Raw genomic sequence first — 23,750 nt, 5'->3', positions numbered from 1 at the left:
CTACTGTTGGGTATTAGTGGGTACTAAGGTCGTCAGGAGGCCCTTGGGCATGACCTCAAGGCCTTACACGGTTCTCCTAGCAAGAGGATTCTGGTCAGTCAGGGGAGGAGCGTCGAGTTTGGAGGCTCGAGCTGGAGTCACACCAGTTGCTGGGTACATGGGGCTCCTCCCTTGATTTCGAGGCCCCAGCTTTTTCCTGTGTAAGATAGGGTCCCTACGCACACACCCCCCCCCGCCCCCCGCCATGTGCTGTTTGATGCACCCAGCGTGGGCCCTGTCCCTGCTTAACATCTCCCTTCCCCAGACCTCAGTTTCTCATTGGGAACAGGGATCCCATTTTCCTCCTGGTTTGTTGTGAGTACACAGAAGTGTGTATGACTAATCTGTGGTGCCCAGCCCATGCTTGTTGAAAGGGAACTAGCAGTTCAGGAGCATAAATAAGATGGTTGGTAAGGGTGTAGAGCCCTGTCCTGTCCCTGGGCGGCCTGAGGGGATGAGCCTCCATGATGAGCCTGGGGAGAGGGAACCTCGCCTCGCTGGGTTTTAACATGCCCAGAGGTCCTGTTTGCTCTGGCGGGGTTCGTGCTCCAGTCTTGCACTCGGGAGCCTCTAAAGTGGAATTTATTTTCCCAAACACATTTGCTAATACTGGAGGCTCTCAGGTATTAGCAGTCTCCGGCAGGCCTGGAGAGCGGAGTGAGAATCTGTTTCCCACAGGGCTCTGTGTCCTTCTGGGCCTCAGCCTTGAGACACAGATTGTTGTGGGGGGGAGCGCTTAGAGAACCAGAGAACGCCCAGAAGACTCTGTCCCCTCGGGAGAGGCTGTTGGCCTCACGCAGGTCTCCAGGAGGCTGAAGTGAGGGGCTGTTCTGGGAGAAGGGCTGGGCCATTCAGGGAAGAGGAGTCTCCATCCTTATCTGAGCCAGCAAACCCTTCTGAGACCTCCCTGGCTAGGCGTCACCGGAGGCCTTCCCGCCCTGCGCCCAGTGGAGCAGGTGCCCAGCCCAGTGGCAAAGACACCCGGAGGGCTTTGTAGAGGACGCAGAGGGCCTGGAAGGCATGGCCCCTGTCCCCTGGGCCCCCACAGACTAGCGGGAGGCACAGATATGTGTTTGTTGCTGCAGCTCCTGGGAAAGGCTCTCATGCTGCCATGTGTCCCCCGGAGCAAATTCATACCTACAGAGTGACCACTGAGGGCGGAGGGGATGTGGAGGAGAGGAGCAGCCGGTGTTGGGCGGGGCCGGTCATGGCATGCCGCTCCGAGGAGGTGAGTGTGGAGGTGGACTTTGGGAGAAAGGAGGAGTGAGGCATGGAGAGGCCCTTTGCAGACTGAACCAGCAGAGCGGATGGTGGTCTGTGAGGAAGGGCCTCTGGGGGTGAAGAACCACTGTAGGACCCCAGGCTGCCTGAGGGAAGGCAGGCTGCTGCTGGGGTGATAGGTCCTCTGGGGCACTCCGCAGGGCAAGAACGTCTCTTCTTGTGGCCACGAGGAGCTGAGCAGGAGCTGCCTGCCCAGTTGCCAAGACCAGGACAGAAACACAGGTTCCCTAGGCTGCCATCCATAGCTTGAGGTGGGGCTGGGCACTGAAGAGCCTGGGCATGTGGGAGGAGGGGCTAGGATCTTGCTGAGGGGCAGAAGGTGGGGGTGGGGTGGGTGGGGGGCGCTGTTAGGCTCACACACACCCTACCTGGCCTGCGTCCTCCTTGGCCTGAGCAAGAAAGCTTACAGAGGAAGCAGCACAGGAGCAGGACAGGGAACTTGGTGCCTACCCCAGTTCTCTTGCTGGCCAGTGGTCACCTTGGCCGTTTGAGGAACCTCCTGGGCCTCTGATTTTTCCTTAGGGCATTGAAAGCGATGGCACCTGCCCTGGGTTTTTCAACAGGGTAGTTTGAGGACCACTATGAAAGTGGCGGGCACAGTAGAAAGGCCTTTATAAAACTGAAGCCATGTGAACACACCCACCCACATTACAGATGACAAAACTGAGGTGCCTACAGGATAGCAAAGCCAGAGGCAGACACGGGTGTCCACGTTACACTGTCCATGCCTCATCATTGAGCCAGGCAGGGTCCTGAGGAAATCCAAGGATGGCTCTTAGTGTGTGTCTTAAAGGCAGGTTCTGGAGGAATAGGAAGGTGGGCTTAAGCTTTGAAGGAACAAGTGTTTATAATTCCATCACCCATCCCCCCGTGCCCAAGTATGATTCCTTTTTGGAAAATGAAAAAGGAAAAATGAAATAAAAAAGGCAAAGTCTGTATGTATGAGTGTTTAGGTAGAAAAACCGTCTTAGTCCATAAAACTCTTAGCTCTTCTCTGGGAAGACTAGGGGAAGAACTTCTACTTTTTACTTTAATGCATTTTTGTGTTGTGTGAATTTTTTTAAGTAATAAGTGTATAATGCTTGTTGTGACTATAACTTAACTGATAGTTAAAAAAAAAAAAAAAAAAAAAACTAATAAAACAGTAAGTACAGTGTTTCAGAGGAATTTTACCAGTCTTTAATTTGCGTGGTTTTGGGCATATGGCCACGCTACCTTCAGTGGTCTTTTCTATAGAATGGGGCAGTGATATTTGGTAATCAGTGCATTTCTCCTAGGTATCTAGATGACAGGAATCAAGGACCGATGACTGTTGGTAAGCCAGGGCATGGAGGGAGATGACCTCCCTTTTGGTCCTTTAGATGAGAGGATGGGAAATGTTGTTTACCTTGTTCTTGGCGCATTCTTAAAATTCTCCCAGTAGCTTCCCGAGGTGAAGGCATTATTATCCCCTTTCATGGTGAGGAAGGCAAGACTCAGCCAGGTTAAGTAACTTGTCCAAAGTCACACAACTACTGAATGGCAGATCCGAGGTTCAAACCCCGTTCTCTTCCACCCCGTTCCGTGTTCTTTTCAAGGTGTATGGCGAAGCCCAACAGAAGGGCCTAGAAGACTTGGACTCTAGACCCTGCTGTTGCTTCCAGACCACGAGAGCTAGTGTGAGTCAGGGGTCTGTGTTTCCTCGACTCTGAAATGGGGATGAGGCTGTCCTTCCTGCCTCTGTCCCCAGGTCATGGTGGTGGAAGCTAATGTTACTCGTGCCTACCTCATGCCCGGCCGTGGCATCCATGAGCTCCTGTCATCTCTTTCTGCAACATCCACGCGGGACAACGTGTGTGACAGTCCTGTGTAAAAAGGGCAGAGCCCTGAGCAGATTCAAACTATTATCCAAGTGATACTCATCACCCGGCCCGTTCTCTCCTGAGTCAGCCTCACTAAGAAAGAGAAGTGAATCTGATGTTGAAATCTCTGTCCTGACCTGAGGCAAGAGTTTTCTTAACCCTGCACTGCCCGCCCTGCACTGTGGAGCGTCTCCCATGGAAAGTTCACTCGGGAGGCGGGTACCAGACACCTGCAGTTGTCCCAGCTGCTTTGCCTTGTTCTTGGTCCTCCGGGGAGAGCAGAGGACAGAAGGAGTGAAAAATGTCCCCAGCCATGTCCCCGTCCACAGAGGGGGTCAAAATGCCCAGGTCACCAGGGGTGACTGTGCCTCCTGGCCACAAGGGCGTGTTCCCTCGGGCTTGTCCTGTCTTGAATTGGTATTTTGTGCATGTTCTGTTGGGAGCAGGAGGTGGGGCCAAGATCAGATGCAGAGATGTGTGAGTGCAGCCTGGTGTGGGGCCCCTGGGTTCTCTCGTTAGCCGGACAGCTCTGAGCAGAGAAGCTTGGTAGGGGGCCATGCTCTCTCTTCCCACATCTCCTCCTGTCTCTGCCATGGTCCAGCTTCTCAAGCAGCTCAGAGCTTCCAGGCCTCCTTGGTCCACAAGAGGGACCATCCAGGACAAGGATTTGCACAGTATTAGGGCCCCTTCCCTTCAGTGGATGGTGAAAGGTGCCTGGAGCCGTGACTAGGGTCTTTCTCAGTCTCGGGCAAGAGTCTGTGGGACCTGGGCAAGAGCCGTGTGGTGTCCAGGAGCCTGGCATCTCCCCATTTCCTTCATAGTCCGACCAGAGTCCTGCATGCATGTGTCAGACACCACGGGCGAGAGGGAGCACGCTGGGACCCCCAGGGTTCCTGTCACAGCTTCCTGGGAGCCTCTGGCCTGTGACAGACCATCCAAATGCTGAGGCTGGTGGCTTGCAGCCTCTGGAGGTGCTGTGCCATGGCCTCCTGTCGCCAAAACATAGAGGGGAGAGGGATGGAGGCATAGGAGGGGTTTTTTGGGCATCAGCGTGTGGCCAGAGCCACCGAGCAGCAGCGGTGTGTGCACATGGCCGGCGGGGGAGGGACGCGGGGAGGAGGGGCCCGATCTGGAGATGCCGTGGAGCTGGAATAGAGAACAGAGAAGTTGGAAAGACCACAGACTCTGGCCAAGCCCCTGAAGACCGGAAGTTGGCCTTTCTCAGGTCTGCCTCCCTCTGTCCTCTGCTCCTGGGCTCCTGGCCCCACCCAAGGAATGGCCGCTCTCTTGCTGCATTTCTTGTGGGGCACAGCCCCAGCGAGATCCGGAGCATGTGGACAGGCGGGATTGGCCCGACACCTGTCCTCCTTCCTGCCACCCGTGACCCAGTCGTCCTTCCCAGGTGGATGGGGCAGTGTAGCCTGCTGCCACGCAGGGCCGGTCTGAACAAAGGGAGTGAGGCCTCTGGTTCAGTGAGGCGCTGGGCACTCTGGGCCCCTGGGGACTGTCCCACAAGTGCCCCCTGTTGTGGGCTTTGCTCCAGTGTCTCCTGCGCTGCTTAAAAGGGCCTGGTCTATGTGCCGTGGACCCACTGAGGCCTGCACTGGGCACTGCTTGGCTGTCCAGCCCACCCCCGGCCCAGCATCTATGCTGGTTCAGAGGCCCCTCCTGAGCTCCCGAGGACCAGTGGAAAGGGCTCCCCTTGCTTACTCTCATTCACATGACGTCCGGGAGGCCTCAGGCCCAGTTCCCACTCTGCCCCAACTTAAACCTTCTTTTTGGATCCTGTTTCCACATCTCTCCAGAGAGGGGTTGTCCCACATAACGATTCATGTGCTTGAACCAGAGGAGGAAAGCCTCCTTTCCATAGATGCTTGGGGGCTGGTTTGTTTTCTGTGTCCCCGGCCTGCTTCCTCCTTTGAGCTTCTAGGCTCTTTTTGGGTCTCGGATCTGTGTCCCTGTACTAACCTGCACCTTGAGTCAGGGGGCAGGATGGCTGTGGAGCTGCAGGGAGCCTTGGCTTTTCTAGATGCTTCTTCCTGTCCAGCTAGAAAACCTCAGCAGCTTTACTTGGGCTTGGCCTCCACAGAATAAGGGAACTGGTCTTCCCTGAGGGATGGGAACGATTGTAGGGAGCAAAGTCAGACTTGCAGGTATGAGACTTCACTCTCCTGATGTGTCTTTGAACTAATCACTTTGCTTTGTGGAGCCTCAGTTTCTGCATCTGTAAAATGGGGCAAGAATGTGTCCCTGGTGGGGCTGTTTTGAAGGTTAAAGGACTTACTGGATATGAAAGCGCTCGATCTGCTGTGAGCCATAGGATAAATATAGAGTAGTAATTTAGCACTTAGTATCAATTAAATTCCTCTTTTGTAGCAGGCATCCGGGTGAGTTCCTTTCCCTAGGGAACTCACATGTTTTATCAGAGGAGATAGACCGTTCCATAAATGCGGCACGGAGGGTGGGGAATGTGATCGCGGAAGCATGCCCCAAATGCAGGAGTAACAACGTGACGATTATTCATTAGTACCGGGTCTTGCCTCTGCTTACCCATTCTCTCCCCAGCAGCCGGCTCGATCTTGCGGAAACACAGATCTCATTGTTGAATACTCCTGAAAGTCATCCCAAGGCCCGCTGTGCTTGGGATCAAGTCTAAATTTGTTAACGTGCATTACAGGATCCTACACAATTTAGCTCCTCTCGGTCTTTTTAATTGCCTCACTTTTTACACTGTGCTCAATTCATATTGAATTTCTTTCTGTTCCTTGCACAAACTGCCCCCCCCCCACCATCGGCCTTCACACATGCTCTTGACTGTGCCTGGATGCACGCTCTGACATCACGCCCCCGGGAAGCCTTCTCAGTAGACTCCCTCTCCTGGCACTGCTCACACACCCTTGTTTCGTGACTGCCTCCCCCCTGCCAGACTGTGGGCACCATGGCAGCAAGTTCTGCTCGTCTGGTGCCAGCCTTGGGGGTAGAATAGAGCGGAGCATGTCTTCTCCTGGGGCCGTGATTCTGGCAATTTCTACTTGAGCTCTTGGTGGTTTCTGATTGCTCTTCTCTGCAGGGCTTTATTACAGGGGGTAATAGGAAATGTGGTTGTGGAAGGAGAGCTTGGGGGTGGGGCAGGCTTGTCTCTGGCCACAGAGGACACTGGGGGGCTCCTGCCAATGGACTGATGGTTTGTGAGACAGGAGACAGGCAGGACTTGGGGGAGCACGAGGCATGGAGGCCAGAGTGAGAAGAAAGATGCCCCAGCTCAAAATATGCAGAAAAGACCTAGGGCTGGGGACTCTCTGTCCTTGAGTCAGGACATTTCCAGCCACCCTGCAAAGTGAGCCCGAGATGCCATTCTCAGAAGCAAATAAGCATCAAGGTCTTTGCAACCTCCTCGGGTCATAAATCTCTCTCTCCATCCACCGGGAGCCTTCCGTGTGCAAGACTGCGTGTAGGGCACTGGGTGGGGGAGGGGGGTCAAGGTGAATGGAGCAAACGCTGGAATAGGGCACTGGGGCAGAAAGCTGTGATCCAGGCTCTCCCGTGCAGAGAGATCAGTGCTGAATGAAGGGTCCTCTCCAGCCTGAGGAGCTCCGACACCCGCAGGAGAAGGAGAGGTTTGATCTGAACCTGGAAGGGGAGGGGAGATCTGGAGAGCTGGGAGGAGAAGGAAGAGCTTTACGGTGCAAAAGCCTGGGAACCCACCAGGAATAGTCGAGGTGTTTGGGCCAGAGTTCAGAGAGCTCGAAGCCACACCTGGAGAGGGTTGGCGCCTTGGAAATGGAAGACATGCAAGGCTTTGAGCAAGGGAAAGAATGAGCGGGGTTGACTTTACCAAGGAGACCATGGCAGTGGGGTACCAGATGGGATGGAAGGGGGTGAGGTTGAAGAAGATGGAAAACCATTCCAGTGAGTGACTGAGGAGCCTCAGGAAAGAGGAATGAGAAGTCCAGGCACGTGGCTGTCGGGGCTTCCTGAGCCGAAGAGAAGCAAAAAGAATGAGTGGAGAGAAACAAGAGGACTTAGAGCCCGGGTACACAAGAGGTGCCCAATAAATACTTTCGGAGAGAGTAAATGGGAACATACTATGAATGAAGATTAGCCAGCGACAGTCCGAGGGGTCTGGCAGTTAGAAGCCTTGGAACCCCGAGGAGAATGGGGAGCCCAGGGAGAGCAGCAGATTGGGTCAGTACTTGGGATGATGGGAGTGTGGGCATGTCAGCCCCGGCCCCTGTGTGGGGGATCCTGGGGGCTGTCCCCATACCTTCTGGGGATGGTGGGGTTCAGGTCTCCCTGCTCTTGGGCCTGCCACTCCATGTTCTGAAGGATTCCAGCCCTTTGGCCACTATTTCTGCCTACCAAGAAATCGTGCCCAAGGAATCCCCCCAGCACCACTGTCTCACGTTAACACCGATGGCTCAAGTTTCTTTCTTTCTTTCTTTCTTTCTTTTTTTTTTAAAGATTTTATTTATTTATCAGAGAGAGAGAGGGAGAGAGAGCGAGCACAGGCAGACAGAATGGCAGGCAGAGGCAGAGGGAGAAGCAGGCTCCCCGCTGAGCAAGGAGCCCGATGTGGGACTCAATCCCAGGACGCTGGGAGCATGACCTGAGCCGAAGGCAGCTGCTCAACCAACTGAGCCACCCAGGCATCCCTGGCTCAAGTTTCTTAAGCACTTCCTGTGTTCTAACTGCTTCTCGGTCTCAACTGATCTTAAAACTCCCAACTCTGTGAGTTAGGTCCTGTTTATCCAGTCCGTTTCTCAGTTAAGGAAGCTGAAATTCACATAGCTGTGAAGTGATGGTGCGGGGAGTGGAAGCCCACGTGGCCGGCTCTGGCACCCTCGTTCTTAGCCTCTGTGACACTGCCGTCCATCTGCGGGTGAGCCGGCCACTTCTCACAGCGGAAGGGAGCCGTGGGTAGGCTTAGGGCACCTGTGGTGTGTGCTTGGGGATCAAAGGGCAACTTCCGTGGAGCATTCAAGGATTAGAAAGGATTGGAGCTACCTGGTTGATTTTGCAGGATGAAATGGGGCTTGGACCATTTGCAAGACTGCTCTGAGGGACATGGCTGATGGCATGTGTGTGACTGCCCATCCCGTCGTGTGGTGTGTCCCAACTTGTGGGAGCTGGATGGCCCTCCACAGGCGGGCGCCTCGCCCTTGCCCTGTCCCTCCCCAGCCAGGCTCAAGCTGAAATGACCTCCTTCAGGCTTCACCTCACTTTCCTGCCTTCTTATCCTTCCCCCAGATTGACAAATATCTCTATGCCATGCGGCTCTCCGATGAAACTCTGATAGATATCATGACTCGTTTCAAGAAGGAGATGAAGAATGGCCTCTCCCGGGATTTTAATCCAACAGCCACAGTCAAGATGTTGCCGACCTTTGTAAGGTCCATTCCCGATGGTTCAGGTGAGTCTCTCACCCAGAGATTGGGCTCCGAGAGCTGAATTATCTGTGAAAGCATCCTGTCTACTGTCTTCACATTTGTTCATTTATTCCCTCACTCCTCCACCCATTCATTCATCTGTCTGTCCTCCCATCCATCCATCTGTCCATCCGTCCATCCATCAATCCATCCATCCATCCAACATATGCCTGCTCAGTATCTACCATGTGCCAGGCATCGGAGCTACCACGGTTGGATAAGGCTGATCTGCCCTCACTCGACCGACTGTCTAATGGCTAATGATAGGGAAGGATCGTGTGTCCCGATCTTATAGACGCCGTGTGCATTGCTCTTATGTCTGTAGAATATGAAAAGCTCCAGAACAAATGAGTTCATTTTAGGAAAATCTCTTCATCAGGGCACCAAGACCTCCCTTCAGATAAGTAGCAATCCCAGGGGCTAGCTGGGTATTGGACTCAGAGGGGAGAGTCAAGTTCCCATCTAACAAAATGTTACAGATGGGACATGAAGGTAGCCTCTAGAGCAAATGGCGAAGGGAGGTAGAACTGGAGAAAAAAATTCTCCTGTCGGTGTGCATCTTTGTAAGTTCAGTGCCCCACAAAAGGGAGTTGGGGGCTCCCCGTGGATCATCAGTACCCCTTCCCCAGAGGAGCGGGCTTATTAGCTCCTGCTCTCGGCAGAGCGGAGGCTGAGAGGGCACAGCTCAGCGGGCTCGGTGGAGCCATTTTGTCTGACGGACCTGCAGCTAGTAGTTTGTGGCAGAGGGGGGTGCGGGGGGTGGGGGGGGGAGTCCTCTGGTGGCCTCAGTGAGGCACCCTCCCAGGAACCCCACTCGGAGGGGTGTTTTGTGCTCTGGACTGGGGTTCATCTGTTGCACATGAGAGGGAGGGAGATGATGGGGAGGTCCTGTTTCTCTCTGGTTGGGAGTCCACACCCTGAGAGCCTGGTCCTCACACCCCCCTGCGGTTTCTTCCCTGTTCTGGAGGCTTCGTTTCAAGCCTTCATTTGGAGCCTCTGGTACACAGTCTGCAGAACGGGTGTCAGGAAAACCGCCATTGTAGGCGTCCACCAAGGATGGGCAAGCACACACTTGCTGGAGCGGACCGGCCGCGGTGGGAAGGTCCTGCCCTGTGTGCGGGCTCTCTAGAGGCCCCGGACGAGATCTGGACGCTGACGGAGGCCGTGTGCTCTGTTGGCTCTGTGGCGCAGGTGGGGTTTGGCGTTGTCTCTCCTTGCTTCTTGACTGTTGGAAATCTGTTCCACTTCCCTCCTCCTGTGTTCCTTGAGGTCGTGGTTACCAGCAGTTTTAACGTCGTAATAATCACCCAAGAAATTCTGGTCCCTGGAGTGATGGGGCTGCGGTGTGCCCGGGGTTTTGGCCTGATGTCTCTGGCTTTGTGGTTCACTCCTGTCTTTTCCCAGCTCTGGGTGGTCCCGCATCTAGGAGCAGTGAGCATTTCCAGGGTGAGCAGAGTTCTGTTGGAGACGCATGGCTTTGCCTGCTTCTGGCTAAGAGAAGGGGGAGGGGAGAAGTAATGGTGTGAGCAGCCCCTGGAGGGCCCCTACTCTGGCTTGGCTAGGGGGAGTGCAGAGGGATACCTGATGCCCGCGGGGCCCCTGATCCTGTGGGACTGGCCCAGGGCTAACGTGTCCAAGGACCGTATGTCTGTGCCAGGACCGTATGTCAGCGGGGGTGCTTTCCTTCCCCTTCCAGGAACCCTCTGCAGAGCCGAGGGTCTCTAAGCCTGATCCAGCTGTACGAGTCACCTAGCCATTTACCCCCATGGACTATTTTTCAAAATAAGGCCCAGCATTCAGACTCCCTGGGGGAAAACCCTCTGCAGCCCTCCCTCCGACTTTCATAACACATGCCAAGACACGGTAGGCCTTGAGCTGTCCCGCAGAAAAGAAATCTGTTGAACCTGGCGTACCTGCCTTTTCCCGTAATCTTTGCTCTTTTCTTACACATTCCGTCTACTTTGAGGCACTTGATAGTTTGAATGGCTCTGGAATCTGTAGTGCACTGTGCTGTCATTGCACTGTAAAATGCTAACGGCTGGTGTTCGCTCTTTCTTCGTGTTGTGTAAAAGAACGTGTCTGACCGTCAGCCATGTTCTCAGTGTGATGACACGTGTGGTAACGGAAGCCCACAGCCTGGGCCCCAGGCCTCCTTTGAGCCTCTCTCTTCCCCAGTATGAATGGGACAAATACTTAGGGCCTCTGAGGATAGAAGAGTGGTATTGACAGGTGACGAAACCAAAGCTCTGCAGTAATAGGATCCCCCTCCTGTGCAGCCTGGGTCTGCCTGATGGCTCTCTGCCCCCTTCTCTGCCTCACCCCGCCCAGCCCTACCCCTGCCTCCCAGCGCCTTCTGGCTTCTGGTGGTGGGAGGCAGTCCTTGGTGGCACTTCGCCTGCCAGCTGCATGTCTTCAGTCTCTGCCCTTGTCATTACAGGGCATTTCCCTCTTACGGGGGATACTAATCAGATTAGGCCCCACACTCAGGGCTCATCTTAACCTGATTACATCTTAACCTTGTTTCCAAACAAGGTCACGTTTCCGAGTCCCAAGGGTTAGGACTTCAGTGTATCTTTTTCGGGGTGGGGGGGGTGTCACAGTGCAACCCTAACACACCCTATGGCCTTGCTCCCCATAGCTGTTCCTAATATTCACGGTTGGGCTCAGTTCCTATGCCCTGGGGCCCACAATCCATTTGGAACCGACCCTACAGCCCCACACAGGCATTGACACTGACTCAAAGGCCAAGGCCTCGCATACCTGCCCCCAGTCCCCTCCCTGTCCCTTTGTGGCCTGTACCCCCTTATCAACCAACAACCAGAAGTCCCTTGGAGTAGTCAGAATGCAGACCTCCTTGATAGTAAACCAAGGTGTTCCCTTTTTAAATGTTAATCACTGCTTTAACTGTATAATTAGTCAGCGACAGAATTAGTGGTAATCCCAAACCACTGAGGGATAAATTGGACTCAGCTCGGGGAGAGATGCCCCCACCTGCTAAGGGCGGGGTGACTTCCCAGTCAAAGGGAGAAACAAACCTTTCCCTTCCTTTCCTGCTGACCTTGACCTCAGGGAACTGGCCTCAGAGTTTTAAAACTACTGATTTTTTTTGAAATGTATCAGCACATTTTTATTATTTCTCCCCCTTTTGCCCATCTTTTATGGGCAGTGGTTTTTCTTTAAATTGCTCTTCAGTAATCTATATGTTAATTTTTTTTTTTTTAAACCCTAAAGTGGCTTTTAGCTGTTGCATATCCTTTTTGGAGTAGGAAAGGTATGAATAATAAATAAAAGAAGGAAGATATTGAAGCCATTTCACTTTGGTGACTTGGCTAAACAGAAGGTCCCTTTTCAGAGCTGCGAGTCTCTGGGGACAGCTGGCCCTCCACGTCTCGCTTCCCTCAGAAGTGCTCGTTCTGGGTCTCATTCATGAAACCTCCCTTTTTTCTCTTCTCATTTCTCAGTAAGGATATTGGAAATACCAGTTAGGTGCAAGGTTTTTGAGGGTAAATTGAGTTGAATATTTCACTGTTTCTGCCTTATGGTTCTAAGCACATGTTTTACCCAAAGGATACATTGGAAAATATTCGATTTGCAGTGTGTTCAGTTAATTTTTGGGGGCCCCAGATTGGCCCCAGATTGGAAAGAAAATACCCATGGCAGTTGGGCTGGTCACTTCCCTTTCCCTGTCTCTGTTTCCGGATCTGGCAAGATGATTGGATTGTCTCTCTACCCGTGAAGCCTGTGTGTCTCGGATTCTGGATGGGTTTCTGATGGAGGCGTACAACTGTTATTTGAGTAGCTGGGTTGCGGACATGCAGGGAGAGCCTTTGCATCTCACATACAGAATCAATTCATCCAACAGGGCAAAGGTAGGCATTTCCTGAAGGCGGGCTTTCTGTTTGCCCTGTATTTTGTCCGGTGCAGACCTGGACTTGAGAGAGACATCTGTCCCTGTGTTTGTTTTCCATTATTTGCTGGGAATAATGGCGGTCATCATAAAATGGAAAGTCGCCAGAGGCCCTTCAGATGCTTTGTTTAATGAAGCATCTGAAGAGTGGTTCTCCTGGCTTCAGTAGAAATGGGCAATGTGGGAAGAAGTTGTAAGTAGGAGGCAGCAGGGGCAGGAAGGAAGGTTGAGGCCAAAGTTTTGAAGAGGTAGTTGGAGGGAAGCCCAGTGCTCTAAAAAGAGGCCGAACTTGAATTAAAAGGGGGGGGGGGCAAACCAACCCAGAACACTGGATTAATCTCCAGCTCTACTCCTTATTATCTGCCTGACCTTGGAGGTGTCCCTTAACTTCCCTGTGCCTCCATTTCCTCATCTGTAAAATGGGTTATCGGACCCTGCCCTCCCTGTCTCAGAAGACTGCAAAAGGATCAAACGAAAAGTGCTTTGGAAGCTGCCAGCCACCGTGAGAGTTCTAGTGGGTCCTTGTCCTCCTTAACGCTAGTGTCATCTAACAACCAACTTTGTAAGAATTTTCTGGGAGGGCCCTTCCCCGCCGATGCTGCCAGTCACAGGAGCCCCACCATCAGGCCTAAATGTGTAGGTCTAGCCCTGGACAAAAAAGATTCAGAATTTTTCAGAATTCACTGGCCTCTCCATGATGCTGTCAGGGGAGAAGGCAGAAAAAAGGGGACAGCAGAGGCAGGCTGTCTCACTCCTGTCCCCCCACAGCAGAGGCACCAGAGCTGTGATCTGGGGGCTCCTCTCCTCCTCTGCTGGGGGGGGATGGGACACCAAAGCTCTAATGGGGAACCAACCTGAGATCCAATAGATGCCCTTTGTTATGCAGGGCAAGTAGGCGTTTGGGGGATTCCTTCCCTAATAAAGAGTATCGGGCTCAGGAGCCTTGTAGCTGAAAGAAATCGAACTCAAATTTGTATGAGCGAAAAGAGCAACATTTTAGGTTCATATAACTGGGAAATCTAGTTGTAAGTTGGCTTCTGTATTCCAAGACTCGCCTGTCCCTTCTTGCAGTCTGGGTGCTGGCTGCCTTTGAGGGCTGCCTCTTCCTTAGGGTGGCAGACAAGGATGGCTCTGGCAGCTCTAGCCCACGCTGCCTCAGAGCTCCTGGTCCCAGCCATGGTCTTGGAGAGGGTGATGATTGGCTGGCTGACTCAGGTCATGTGCCCCTCCTGAGCCAATCATGATGGCCAGGGTGGGAGACTTGATGCTGCTGGATGACCATTGGTCCCCCTGGAGTGGGAGCAGGGGCTCAGCTTACCCCCAACCTCAGATGAAAAATGGGGAGGATAGTTATCTAAAGAGAGGCTAGACAGCCACCAAAGTTCACTGGAAATCTTGTTCCCCTTACCAGACGTCATTCCTTGGTATCTTTTGCCTTGGCAGACACTAGGACCAGATAGGCGTACATTTGACCCAGACAGTTCTTTTAAACTAGCAGCCAACCCTGATTCCCTGCCTTGTATGAGCCCTGGGGGGTGGGGGTGGAGGGGGAGGAAGTAAGCGTGTCACATTGCCCTCACCTTCCGAGTTGCTTATCAACCAGCTGAGGAAGATAAGCCACTTACCCTAGAAGATAATGAGCATCACAATATTTGCAAATACATGGGTGACTAAGAAAAGGGAGGGGCTGTGGCACCACTATAGGTGTGACCAGGAGCAGGTTGTTCAGCTGGATTGGTTGAGCTTCCTTCTTTGGAAACCAGGAAGATGAGTTGATATTTGTCCCCTAGCTCCCAAGCTGCAAATGTGATTTACAGAAGGAGGTGCCATTTCTTTGGGCAGTCACAAACATGGCCTGGAACCAGGGCCACCATTCAGGGAGGGACCAGGAACCGTGCTGGGCTTGACCATGACCCCATGTAAACTGCCTTCTGGGAAAGGCCCTTCTCAAATGGTCAACTCCCACTTCCAGGTGTGGGGAGTGTCCAGTGTTTAGTGTTTTCCTGACATCTCAAGGTCACCTTTTCTGGTTGCCATGTCTGACTCGAACTTCTTGGGACCCTGTTGATCTGTGCTTGTTGAGGAGAGCAGGGGAGAGCTGGAGCGGACAGACCACAGCGGGAGGCTGGCATGGACCACTGGTCTTCACAGGGTTGTGGAAGTGGGGTCCAGCTCCATGTACCCGAAGGCCAGAGTCTTTTGGTTATTGGCAGCTGAGGTCATTTGCACTTTTCCTGCTTGAAAAACTTCAGGTCTGGGTCCTGTGGAGGTGCTGACTGAAACCTGACTCCTTGTGCAGCAGGATCTGAAAGCTCTCACCTGATCTGACTTGGCACTGACCCCACTAACCACGAGCTCCTCCCCACAGACACCTGGCCCCTGAGCATAAGAAGCTGCTTTCACTTAAGACCATTGATTCAACTGGAAATGAGACTTTGGACCAGGCTAGCAACCGAAAAATGGGTCATGCTATTTTTTTTTTTTTTAAGTTACGATGTAAAGTCAGTTTATAACAGGAAATAAATAAATGTTTATTTAAACATTAAAGCAATAAAAAATGTTGAAACAAAGCAAAAAGCACCCATAAGTTCATGCTAGCACAGTGTTTGCCTTTGTGCTCGTTCATCTGCTCAAGTGGGTTGGAATTGTTTACCGCACTGAGTGTGCATTGTCTTCACTGGAGAATGAGGCAGAACGAACCCAAAATCCGAGAGGAGTCGCTGATGTTGAGGAGCCCCAGAAAGGCGGCCATTCTGGTGGTGCTGGAGTCTCAGTCCACAGCGACCCCTGGGGGCCTGTGTCCATGATGTCTGTCCAGCAGGCAGTTGGAATTCTGGTAATGACTCTAAGCTTTGGGTTCACATTCTGGCTCTGCCACTTAGGTTGTGAGCTTGGGCTAGACGTCTGACCCCTCCCAGCCTTTACTTGCTCACCTGTAAAATGGGGATCACAGTAGTACCTACCACATAGGGTTGAGGGAGTTAAAAATAAAATGATGCATCTGAAGGACTTAGCTAGAATGCACGGAGGCTCCGTGAATGTTGGTTGATGGTAAAATAAAAGCTTTTGATATTCTAGTAATTCGTCTTCCCGAGAGGAGGAGCAGCCTTGTACCAAATTCAGTTTTTTAACTGAGCACCATGGAGATTAGGGTTCTGATGGGAACCCTAAGAAAACTCTAAACCGTGGTGCCTGGTGGGCCCAGTCAGTAGAGCATGCGACTCTTGATTTCAGGGTTGTGAGTTGGAGCCCTACACTGGGTGTAGAGATTACTTAAAAATAAAATATTAAAAAAAAAAAAACCCAAATAAACAAAAAAGCCCTCTAAATAGATTTGAACACCCCACAAAATCAGGGTCAGAATTTCCTACCGATCTGTGATACCTGCTTCTTGGCATTCTCCCTTGGTCTGTTTCCTTTGGACCATAGAAACAATTTAAAACCAGTGGCATCATATCATAATATTCATACAATGGGATATAATTCGGTCCCAGAAATGGATGCGGTACTGACACATGCCACCACATGTACAAAGCTTGAAAACATCAGCTATAGAAGGTGAAAGAAGCCATCTACAATAGACTAGCTCTTGTATGCGTCCATTGACACAAAATGTCCCGAGTAGGAGGATCTAGAGAGACACATAGTAGATTTGTGATTGTTGGTGGATGAGAGGGGTTGCCAGGAAGTGGGGAGTGACGGCTCATGGGTACAGAGTGCCTATCTGGGATGCTGAAAATGTCCTAAAATAAGGTAGTGGTGATGGTTGTGCAACTCTGTATATACACTAGAACACCACTGGGTTCTACACTAAAATGGATGAATTGTAACAAATGAATTAAAATAAGAACCTTAAAAAAAATAAGATGAGTTGTATGCTATATGAATAATTTCTCAACAAAGCTGTAAGCTAAGAAGCCAACTGGCCAGCAGTGTCACTGCTCTGTGCTTAATGACCAATGAGCAGGGCTACCTTGAGTGAGGGAATGATTGGGTCACCATCCCCTATAACCAAGCATCTGCTGAGTATTTGTTGATCTTTCCTGGGTGCCATGGGTAAGATGCAAACAAGCCCAGGTTGTGGTTTTTTTCCATCAAGGAACTTGAGAGCGAGGTTAAGAGTGGGGAAAATTCACTTGGAGAATTCTTTGGTTATTGATTCCTTACCACCCTCCTGAGTTGAAGTATTTGTTGAGCTCTTACTGTATATCAAACACCATTCTGAGTTCCAGAAATAGAGTGGTGTGTCAGAGCTGACAAATTGATGGAATCAAATACAAGATTTACAAAAAAGAGGCTTTTTAATTCTTCCTAACCATTACCTTAAAAATTGAGAAGAAGAAAGCTCAAGAGACACAGAAACACCAAAACAATCTTGAAAAAGAAGAACAAAGTTAGAACACTTTCACTTCCTTGTTTCAAATTTTATTACAAAGTAACATTAATCAAGACACTGTGGTACCGGCATAAGGATGGCCGTGGATCAGAATTGAGAGTTCAGGGTATCAATTATATATCAAAATTGGGGGAGGTGGGCAGAATTGAGAGTTCAGAAACCCATACCTGTATGGTCACTTGATTTTTGACAAAGGTGCCAGGATTGTTCAATGAAGGAAAGAGCTGTCTTGCAGCAAATGTACTGGGATAACTGGATATCCACACATAAACGAACTAGGTTGGACCCCTACCTCACACCATAAAGAAAAATCAACTCGGAAAGGATCAAACACTGATGTGTAAGAACTAAAACTATAAAACTCCTGGCAGGAATCGTAGGTGAGGATCTCTGTGACCCTGGATTTGGCAATGGCCTCTAAGATATGGCCCCAAAGGCACAGACAACAAAGGAAAAGCAACAGATATATTGTACTTCATCAAAATGGAACACTTTCATGCTTTAAAAGTCATCATCAAGAAAGCGAAAAGCCAATCCACGGAATGAGAGAAAATATTTATAAGTCCTATATCTGATAGGGACTTAGGTCTAGAATGTGAAGGACTCTTATAACTCAACACTCCAAAGACAACCCAGTTTTTAAAACAAGCTGGGTATCTGAATAGACATTTCTCCAAAGAAGGTAAAAAAAACGGCCAAGAGACACATGAAAAGGTGCTCATTGTCATTAGCCACAGAAATGCGAACCAAACTAAAGTAAGTTGGTGATGAGAATTGAGGAAGTGACAGATTGGAACCTTTTCATATCATGGGTGGGATGGACAGTGGAACGGCTGCTCAGACACTGATGACAGTGCTTCAGAAAGTTCAGTGTGAGTTACCCCTGGACAGCAGTCCTATTTCTAGGAATAGACCCAAGAGAAATAGACACAGGGCACACACGAACTTGTACAGAAATGTTCATTGTGGTGTTATTCTTGACAGCCAGAGGTAGAAACCACCCAGATATTACATCCGCAGACAAATGGGTAAATGCAGTGGGCTATTATTTGGCCGTATGGAGATGACATACTGACCAATACACCAGGATGCTGGCCACGGGTGGCCACATGCTGTGTGATGCCACTCATACAGATGGTCCAGAATGGACACCGCTGTGGAGATGGAGAGCAGATTAATGGTTGCTTAGAGCAGGGGGGAGAAGAGGGTGCTTGTTTGAGAGGGAGACAGTTAAAAAGTCCAGGACTTCTTTTTGGAAGTGATGAAAGCACTCTAAAACTGGTCTGTAGCCCTGGTCGCATCACAGATGATGCGACAAACTACGGAATTACACACTTCAAGCGGGTGACTTGTCTGGTGTTTTAGATCTCAATGATGCCGTTATCGAAAAACAATGTTAAAGATGCTTCCCTAGGAAGATGAGATCCCAAGCAGACTTATGTCTATGCTGCTGTAGGATTGGGGACTTTGGGGACTATCGGGGCTCTGGGTGGCGGGGGGGGCTGTCACCCCTGGCCCAATACCCACTGGATCAGTTGAGGATGTCACATCAGTAGTAAAATTCACAGATTTTCGCCATGCTTCTGGAAGCATGTGAATTACCAGCGGAAAGAGGGTAAGGAATGTTAGATGGTGGCTGGATGGTTTGGGACCCTTCCCACGGCCGCCTTCCTTGCTGCCATCTGGTGGCCCTGGGTTGCGTACGGTGCCATCATCTGTGTCCCACTGAAGCACGCCTCCGTCAGGGCCCACATCAGACCTGAAGGCTGCAACCATGTCAGGCCATTTCCTCCTACGTGACCAAGAGAGACTTCTGTTACAAGCCTTCCCTGGTAGAGACAACACCTTCCCCGGCAGGTGTCTGGATGGATAGGCAGTGAGGTAATGACTTACAGTGGATTCTACCAGCCACCTTCAGGAGGTGGGACACTCCGACACAGGCTACAGAATGAACTTTGAGACATTATGCAAAGTGAGGGAAGCCAGACACACAAGGCCAAGTATTGTGTGATTCCACTCCTGCAATCAGGCATCCTGATCCATGCTGACAGCAAGCCGAGAGGCAGTGACCAGGGGCTAGGGGAGGAGCAGGGAATGGTTCTAGAGTTTTCTAGGGAGAAGTTCTGGAGATGGATGGTGGTGGTGATGCAGGCACAACATTGTACTTATCACTGCTTAAAGATGGTTCCAGTGGTGAATTTTATGTTATGTAGATTTTACCACAATTTATCCCCTATCCCTCTTCCCACGGGTAGTGAGTGGGGGTGTGTTAGGAACTCAAGGCATGGGACCGACCTCAGGTATAGGGTGTTCTTGGAGTTGAAATGCTCTTTTTATCTTATGGCTAATGGTGCTGCCTGGGGGAAGGGGTTGGGCCTTAGAGAAAGCCCGGGTGGGCCTCTGAATGGAATTTGGCCCTCGCCTTCCCCTGCTTGGAGCTGGCCCGCACGTGTCAGGCTGGGGAGGTTTCCCTGGCGTGTTTTCCGGGTAGGCAGTGGTTGGGTGAGGTTTGCATGAGAGAAGCAGGCCAGCTGGGCCCTGTCAAGAGGCGGGCAGTGTGTGGGGCCTTCCCGTCACATGTGACCTTGATGTGATCCCTGTTGTCTCCCTAAACAGAAAAGGGAGATTTCATCGCCCTGGATCTTGGCGGGTCTTCCTTTCGAATTCTGAGGGTGCAAGTGAATCATGAGCAAAACCAGAATGTTCACATGGAGTCCGAGATTTATGACACCCCGGAGAACATCGTGCACGGCAGCGGAAGCCAGGTGGGTCCCTGCTCCCTTCTGATTGGCCCCAATGGGCTCCTGCCTCCGGGAACCCGCCCCCCCAAGCTCTGGTGTCTGAGCCCCTGGAAGGAGTCCCTCATAGATTCCCGCGGAGAGGGGCTGCTGGGTGGAAAGGTGTGACCACTGAAAGAGAGCCCACCATCTGGGAAAATTGGCAGGTGGGAGGGGAGTGCCGGGAAGAGGGTGCCCGGCAGCTCTGTGGGTAAATGCATTCATTTCCTAAGGATCCTGGGGTTGGCCCCCTGGGGCAGGTTTCGCAGAGCGCCTGAGTGAAAGCAGCTCTTTAGGTCATTGGCCTCCTCATCCACCTCATTTGGGGCCCAGGCCTCATGTCACCTTGTGGGGCCACAGCAATGTGAGCTCGTGGCCCCAGGGCTGGTCAAGGGCTCCTGGCTACCGGATTGTATAGCCTCCTGTGAGTCCTTGGTTCAGAAAGGCACCACCTCCTTTCCTCACATCTGATGCCTGAGGCCCGTCCCCTTGGTGGGGCACCCCTGGGAGGGCTGTCTTCCAGAGCTGGCCAAGGGGCTGCCGGCACCATCGGAAGGGCATGTTGCCCTTCCCCATCTCTCTGGCTGTGATGAGCGGTGGGGCCCTTGCTTCCAGATCATGGCTTCCAGTTTGCCTGTGTGCTGTTTGCCCGCCACGCGTGGGGTTTGCTCCTCCCGCCCTCCCATAGCTGCTCCGGCCCCTCTGGTCTGGAGCTCGCCTCCTGTCATGGCTGCTGCCCCCCGAGTCATGGCTGCTGCCCCGGATATGTATTCAGAGCTCGCCAACTGTTTGCTTTAGGAAGGGTGTGTTCCCGTAAAGGTTCATGACTAAGTTCTCCAGAAAACTCATTTGTTCTAAGCTGGACTTTGAGATGAGACCCAGGAGCCTTCTCCTCTTGGCTCTACTTTGTTTCTAAGTTAATGTGGGTGGGTCCGGAGCCAGCGCTCTGCCGGTTCCGTGGTTTTTGTTTGTTGGTTGGTTGGTTTTTATTTTTATTTATTTATTTTTTTTCTGTTCTGAGAGAAAAGGGCTAATCCTAGCCTTTCACGTGCTCCTGGGGGCTTGGGTTCAGAGCTTATCCGACTGGGTTGCAGGCAGCATTGAAGAGGACACTGTCTCCAGCACAGATGAGTGTGTCACTCACTGGATGGCTCTGCCTGGAGGTTCCCCTGCTTATCCCCGCACTGCTGGGCTGCAGAAACCGGCCCATCTGTCCGATGGTGCGCGAGGCCTGCCAGCTGCTGGATCTCCCAGTCCAGCCTGGCGACTGCTGCCTTGTCCTTGCACGGGACCAGCAGCCTCCAGGTGGCAGCCTGCTCTTCCTACCTGGCAGCGAGTACTGACCTGTCACTGTCTGTTCCAACTGGCCTTGGGTTGAGCCACCTTGCTGCCTTTGCCCTCAGGACTGTCCCCTGTGCTGAGATGGTCCTGTATACTTGGGCTTCACCTTTTAGGAGCAGGGTCTGTAAATTAAGGGGGTGCCCCCAACAGGGGCCCACCTGGCTGTATATTCACTTCCACAGTGACGACTACTTCCTGCGCCCCCCATGACGTCCTCTGTCCCAGCCTCTGTCTCCCATCTTCTCAGCTCCAGGGTCACTGTTTCCTGCTGTCTGCTTCTGCCCCGTCCCCTTCCAAGCAGTCTGCAAAGAGAAGGTGATGAGGATGGCGATAAGGGGAACGATGCTGTGTTATTATCGCAGTACTTCACGGAGCTCTGTGTGCGCCCTCCGCTCGCCGCCCGTCCCATTTTACAGATGAGAAAACAGAGGCGCAGATGTTAAGCACCCGCCTGCTGGGTCACACGGCTCAGAAGTGGTGGAGCTGGGAGTTGCACCCACGTAGTCTGGGCCCGGTTGGTAGGGTTTCAGCAACGTGGACCACTCTGAGCCTGGGTCTGGTCTTTTTGTCTTTAAACCTTTTGGTTGGCGAGGAAATGTGAGGGCTGTGGAGGAGAGTCCAGGGGCTGAGGAATAGGGTGGGCAGTTGAAAGTAGGGATGAGACAGGAAACTCTGCTTCAGAAGTTTGGTTTGAGGTTAGACACAAGTATCAGAGGCCATTTTTCTGACAGACCTGTAGAATCCCGGCAGGAGGCCAAGGGCCCCACGTGCCTGTGAAGCAGCAGAGTCTCAGACTGAACAGCCCTGAATTCACGGGGTGGTGGTCTCATCTTCTGAAACATACAGGAATTTTAAATAGATTTTTAAACCTTTTACTTGGAATGATATTAAACTTATGGAGAAGTTTTAAGATAAGCACCAGGAGCCTCCAATATATACCCTCATCCACATTCCCCAACCGTTAACTATTTGCTTTATCTTCCCCCCTCTTTACACACATACACACACACACACACACACACACACACACACACACACTATCCCAAAAAGTTCAGTTCATCTTTCAGCTTTAATAATCTAAATCACTTATTTAGTTTGGGAAATTTTGAATAATATTTAAATTTTTGTTTTCATCATTTTTACCCTTTTCAATGGGGAGAAACTGACTCTCTGGGGTTTTTTAAAATAATGATTGCATTGTTTGGAAAGAAAAAAATCGTGCTTTTTAGACATAAGAAGTTTGAGCCCAGCGAGGCAGACTAGCTTCCCTCCCTGGTCGGGTCACAGGCTTAGGTTAGTGTGGTGGTGGCTTCCGGTCTCTTTGAGCAGGCTGGGAGCTCCCGGCTGTGGGCATTTCCTTCTTAACAGAGCGCTGCGGGGTAGCTGTGTTTGGCTTGGATCTGGAAGCGCTACAGCACCTCATCCTTGGGAATCCGTTTCTGCAGCCTGCCGTCTCCCTGTTTCTTCCTGCCTGGGCCTTCCTTCCACCCTCCTCCTGCCCTGGGGGCCATCTCTTGGGAGGGTCACAGCAGGGCATGGGGCTTGTGAGAGCAGATGACCTGGGGCTCGCTGACGGACTTAGTAATGGCTTTATGTGACTTAGAAATGTAGGTTGCTGGAGGCTTAGCCGGGCTCCTCCAGGGAAGGTGGTCATGTGTCTCTTCATTCAGAGTCACCGGCTGCAGCCACAGTCTGAGTAATGGTGATTCAGGGACAGAGGCTCTTAAATCAAAATTGGCGGGTTTTCCATTACCCCCACAGGAAATTCAGACTGTAGAGCTGGGTCAGAAACTTCTGAGGAAAGTTGGGGATAGGAACGATGACTTCCGGCCCCCTCTTGAGGATATCCCTGCAAGGAAAGCTTTCCGGGAAGAGAGCCTTGTCTGGGAACATGGGCTGGGATTGCTTCCTGTGACCATGTGGTTGGCCCTGCCAACACTGCCTTCTTCTGGCCTTCTGGAAGCTCCGTGACTTTGTCAGTCCCATACATAAAGGAGGTCTAGTGTTACGACAGCCATGTGAAAAAGACAGGGTTACCTAAACTGGCTTGGTTGCCAAAAGAGCATATATATGCTTTGATTACATTAATAGAGGTATAGAGCCAAGGAAAAGGGAAAGTCTTAGTTGAACTAAGCTCTCCTGTGTTCAGAACACATATGAAACATTATATTCAATTCTGGATACATTTTAGAGATGAGGGGAAGTATTAAGAGAGATCCAAAAAGGTTGCCTTAGAGGTGGTGAGCCTTCCCAGGCAATGGGCCACGGAGAAGGTGAATTTAAATTGAAATCCACTGAATGCAACAAGAATGACTAGTTTACAGGCACACGACAGTGTGGATGTTTCTCCCACACATAATGTGGAGGGAGAGAAGGCGGACACCGAAGAGCGCACCCTCCTTGCATTTATGCGTAGTAGACAGTTGGCAGAGCGAATCCAGAGCGCTAGACCTCACAGTGACCGCTGAGAGCCCCTGTGGGGTTAGGCGGTGGCAGTTACCACTGGGGGTGTGAGGGAGGAGTCTGGGCATTGGCAGAGCTGGGTTTCTCGTCATGGGTGCTGGCAACACAGGCAGGTGGGCTGGGGAGAAGCCAGTGAACGCTGTGCTTTGGCTGTGTGCACTTTTCTGTGCGTGTGTATCCGACTTCAGTAAAAAGTAAAAATAAGACAGTCTGAAGATTGTGAAATCATGCCAGTGGGCTAGAGGCTCTGGAATGGCCCATAGAATTTTTGGAATTTGC

General features: G+C 51.5%; 1 protein-coding gene across 3 annotated transcripts in view; it reads left to right on the top strand.

Annotated features, from left to right (window-relative positions):
- The window catches only part of HK1 (hexokinase 1), a 112,595-nt gene that overhangs the window by 60,650 nt on the left and 28,195 nt on the right, over positions 1 to 23,750 (top strand). For 2 of the 3 annotated variants that reach the window (XM_059170062.1, XM_059170059.1), the window contains 2 exons: positions 8,409 to 8,571; positions 19,507 to 19,655. In XM_059170062.1, the coding sequence (XP_059026045.1) occupies positions 8,409 to 8,571; positions 19,507 to 19,655 (312 nt within the window). Of the gene's footprint in view, positions 1 to 1,244; positions 1,268 to 8,408; positions 8,572 to 19,506; positions 19,656 to 23,750 lie in introns of those variants that run through there. The other variant, XM_059170060.1, reaches the window with a different exon arrangement.

The sequence above is a fragment of the Mustela lutreola genome, chromosome 4 (genome assembly GCF_030435805.1).
Source record: "Mustela lutreola isolate mMusLut2 chromosome 4, mMusLut2.pri, whole genome shotgun sequence".
In the NCBI taxonomy this organism is placed as follows: domain Eukaryota; kingdom Metazoa; phylum Chordata; class Mammalia; order Carnivora; family Mustelidae; genus Mustela; species Mustela lutreola.
Note: the sequence above shows the minus strand (reverse complement) of the source record. Positions and strands in the feature narration are given on the sequence as shown.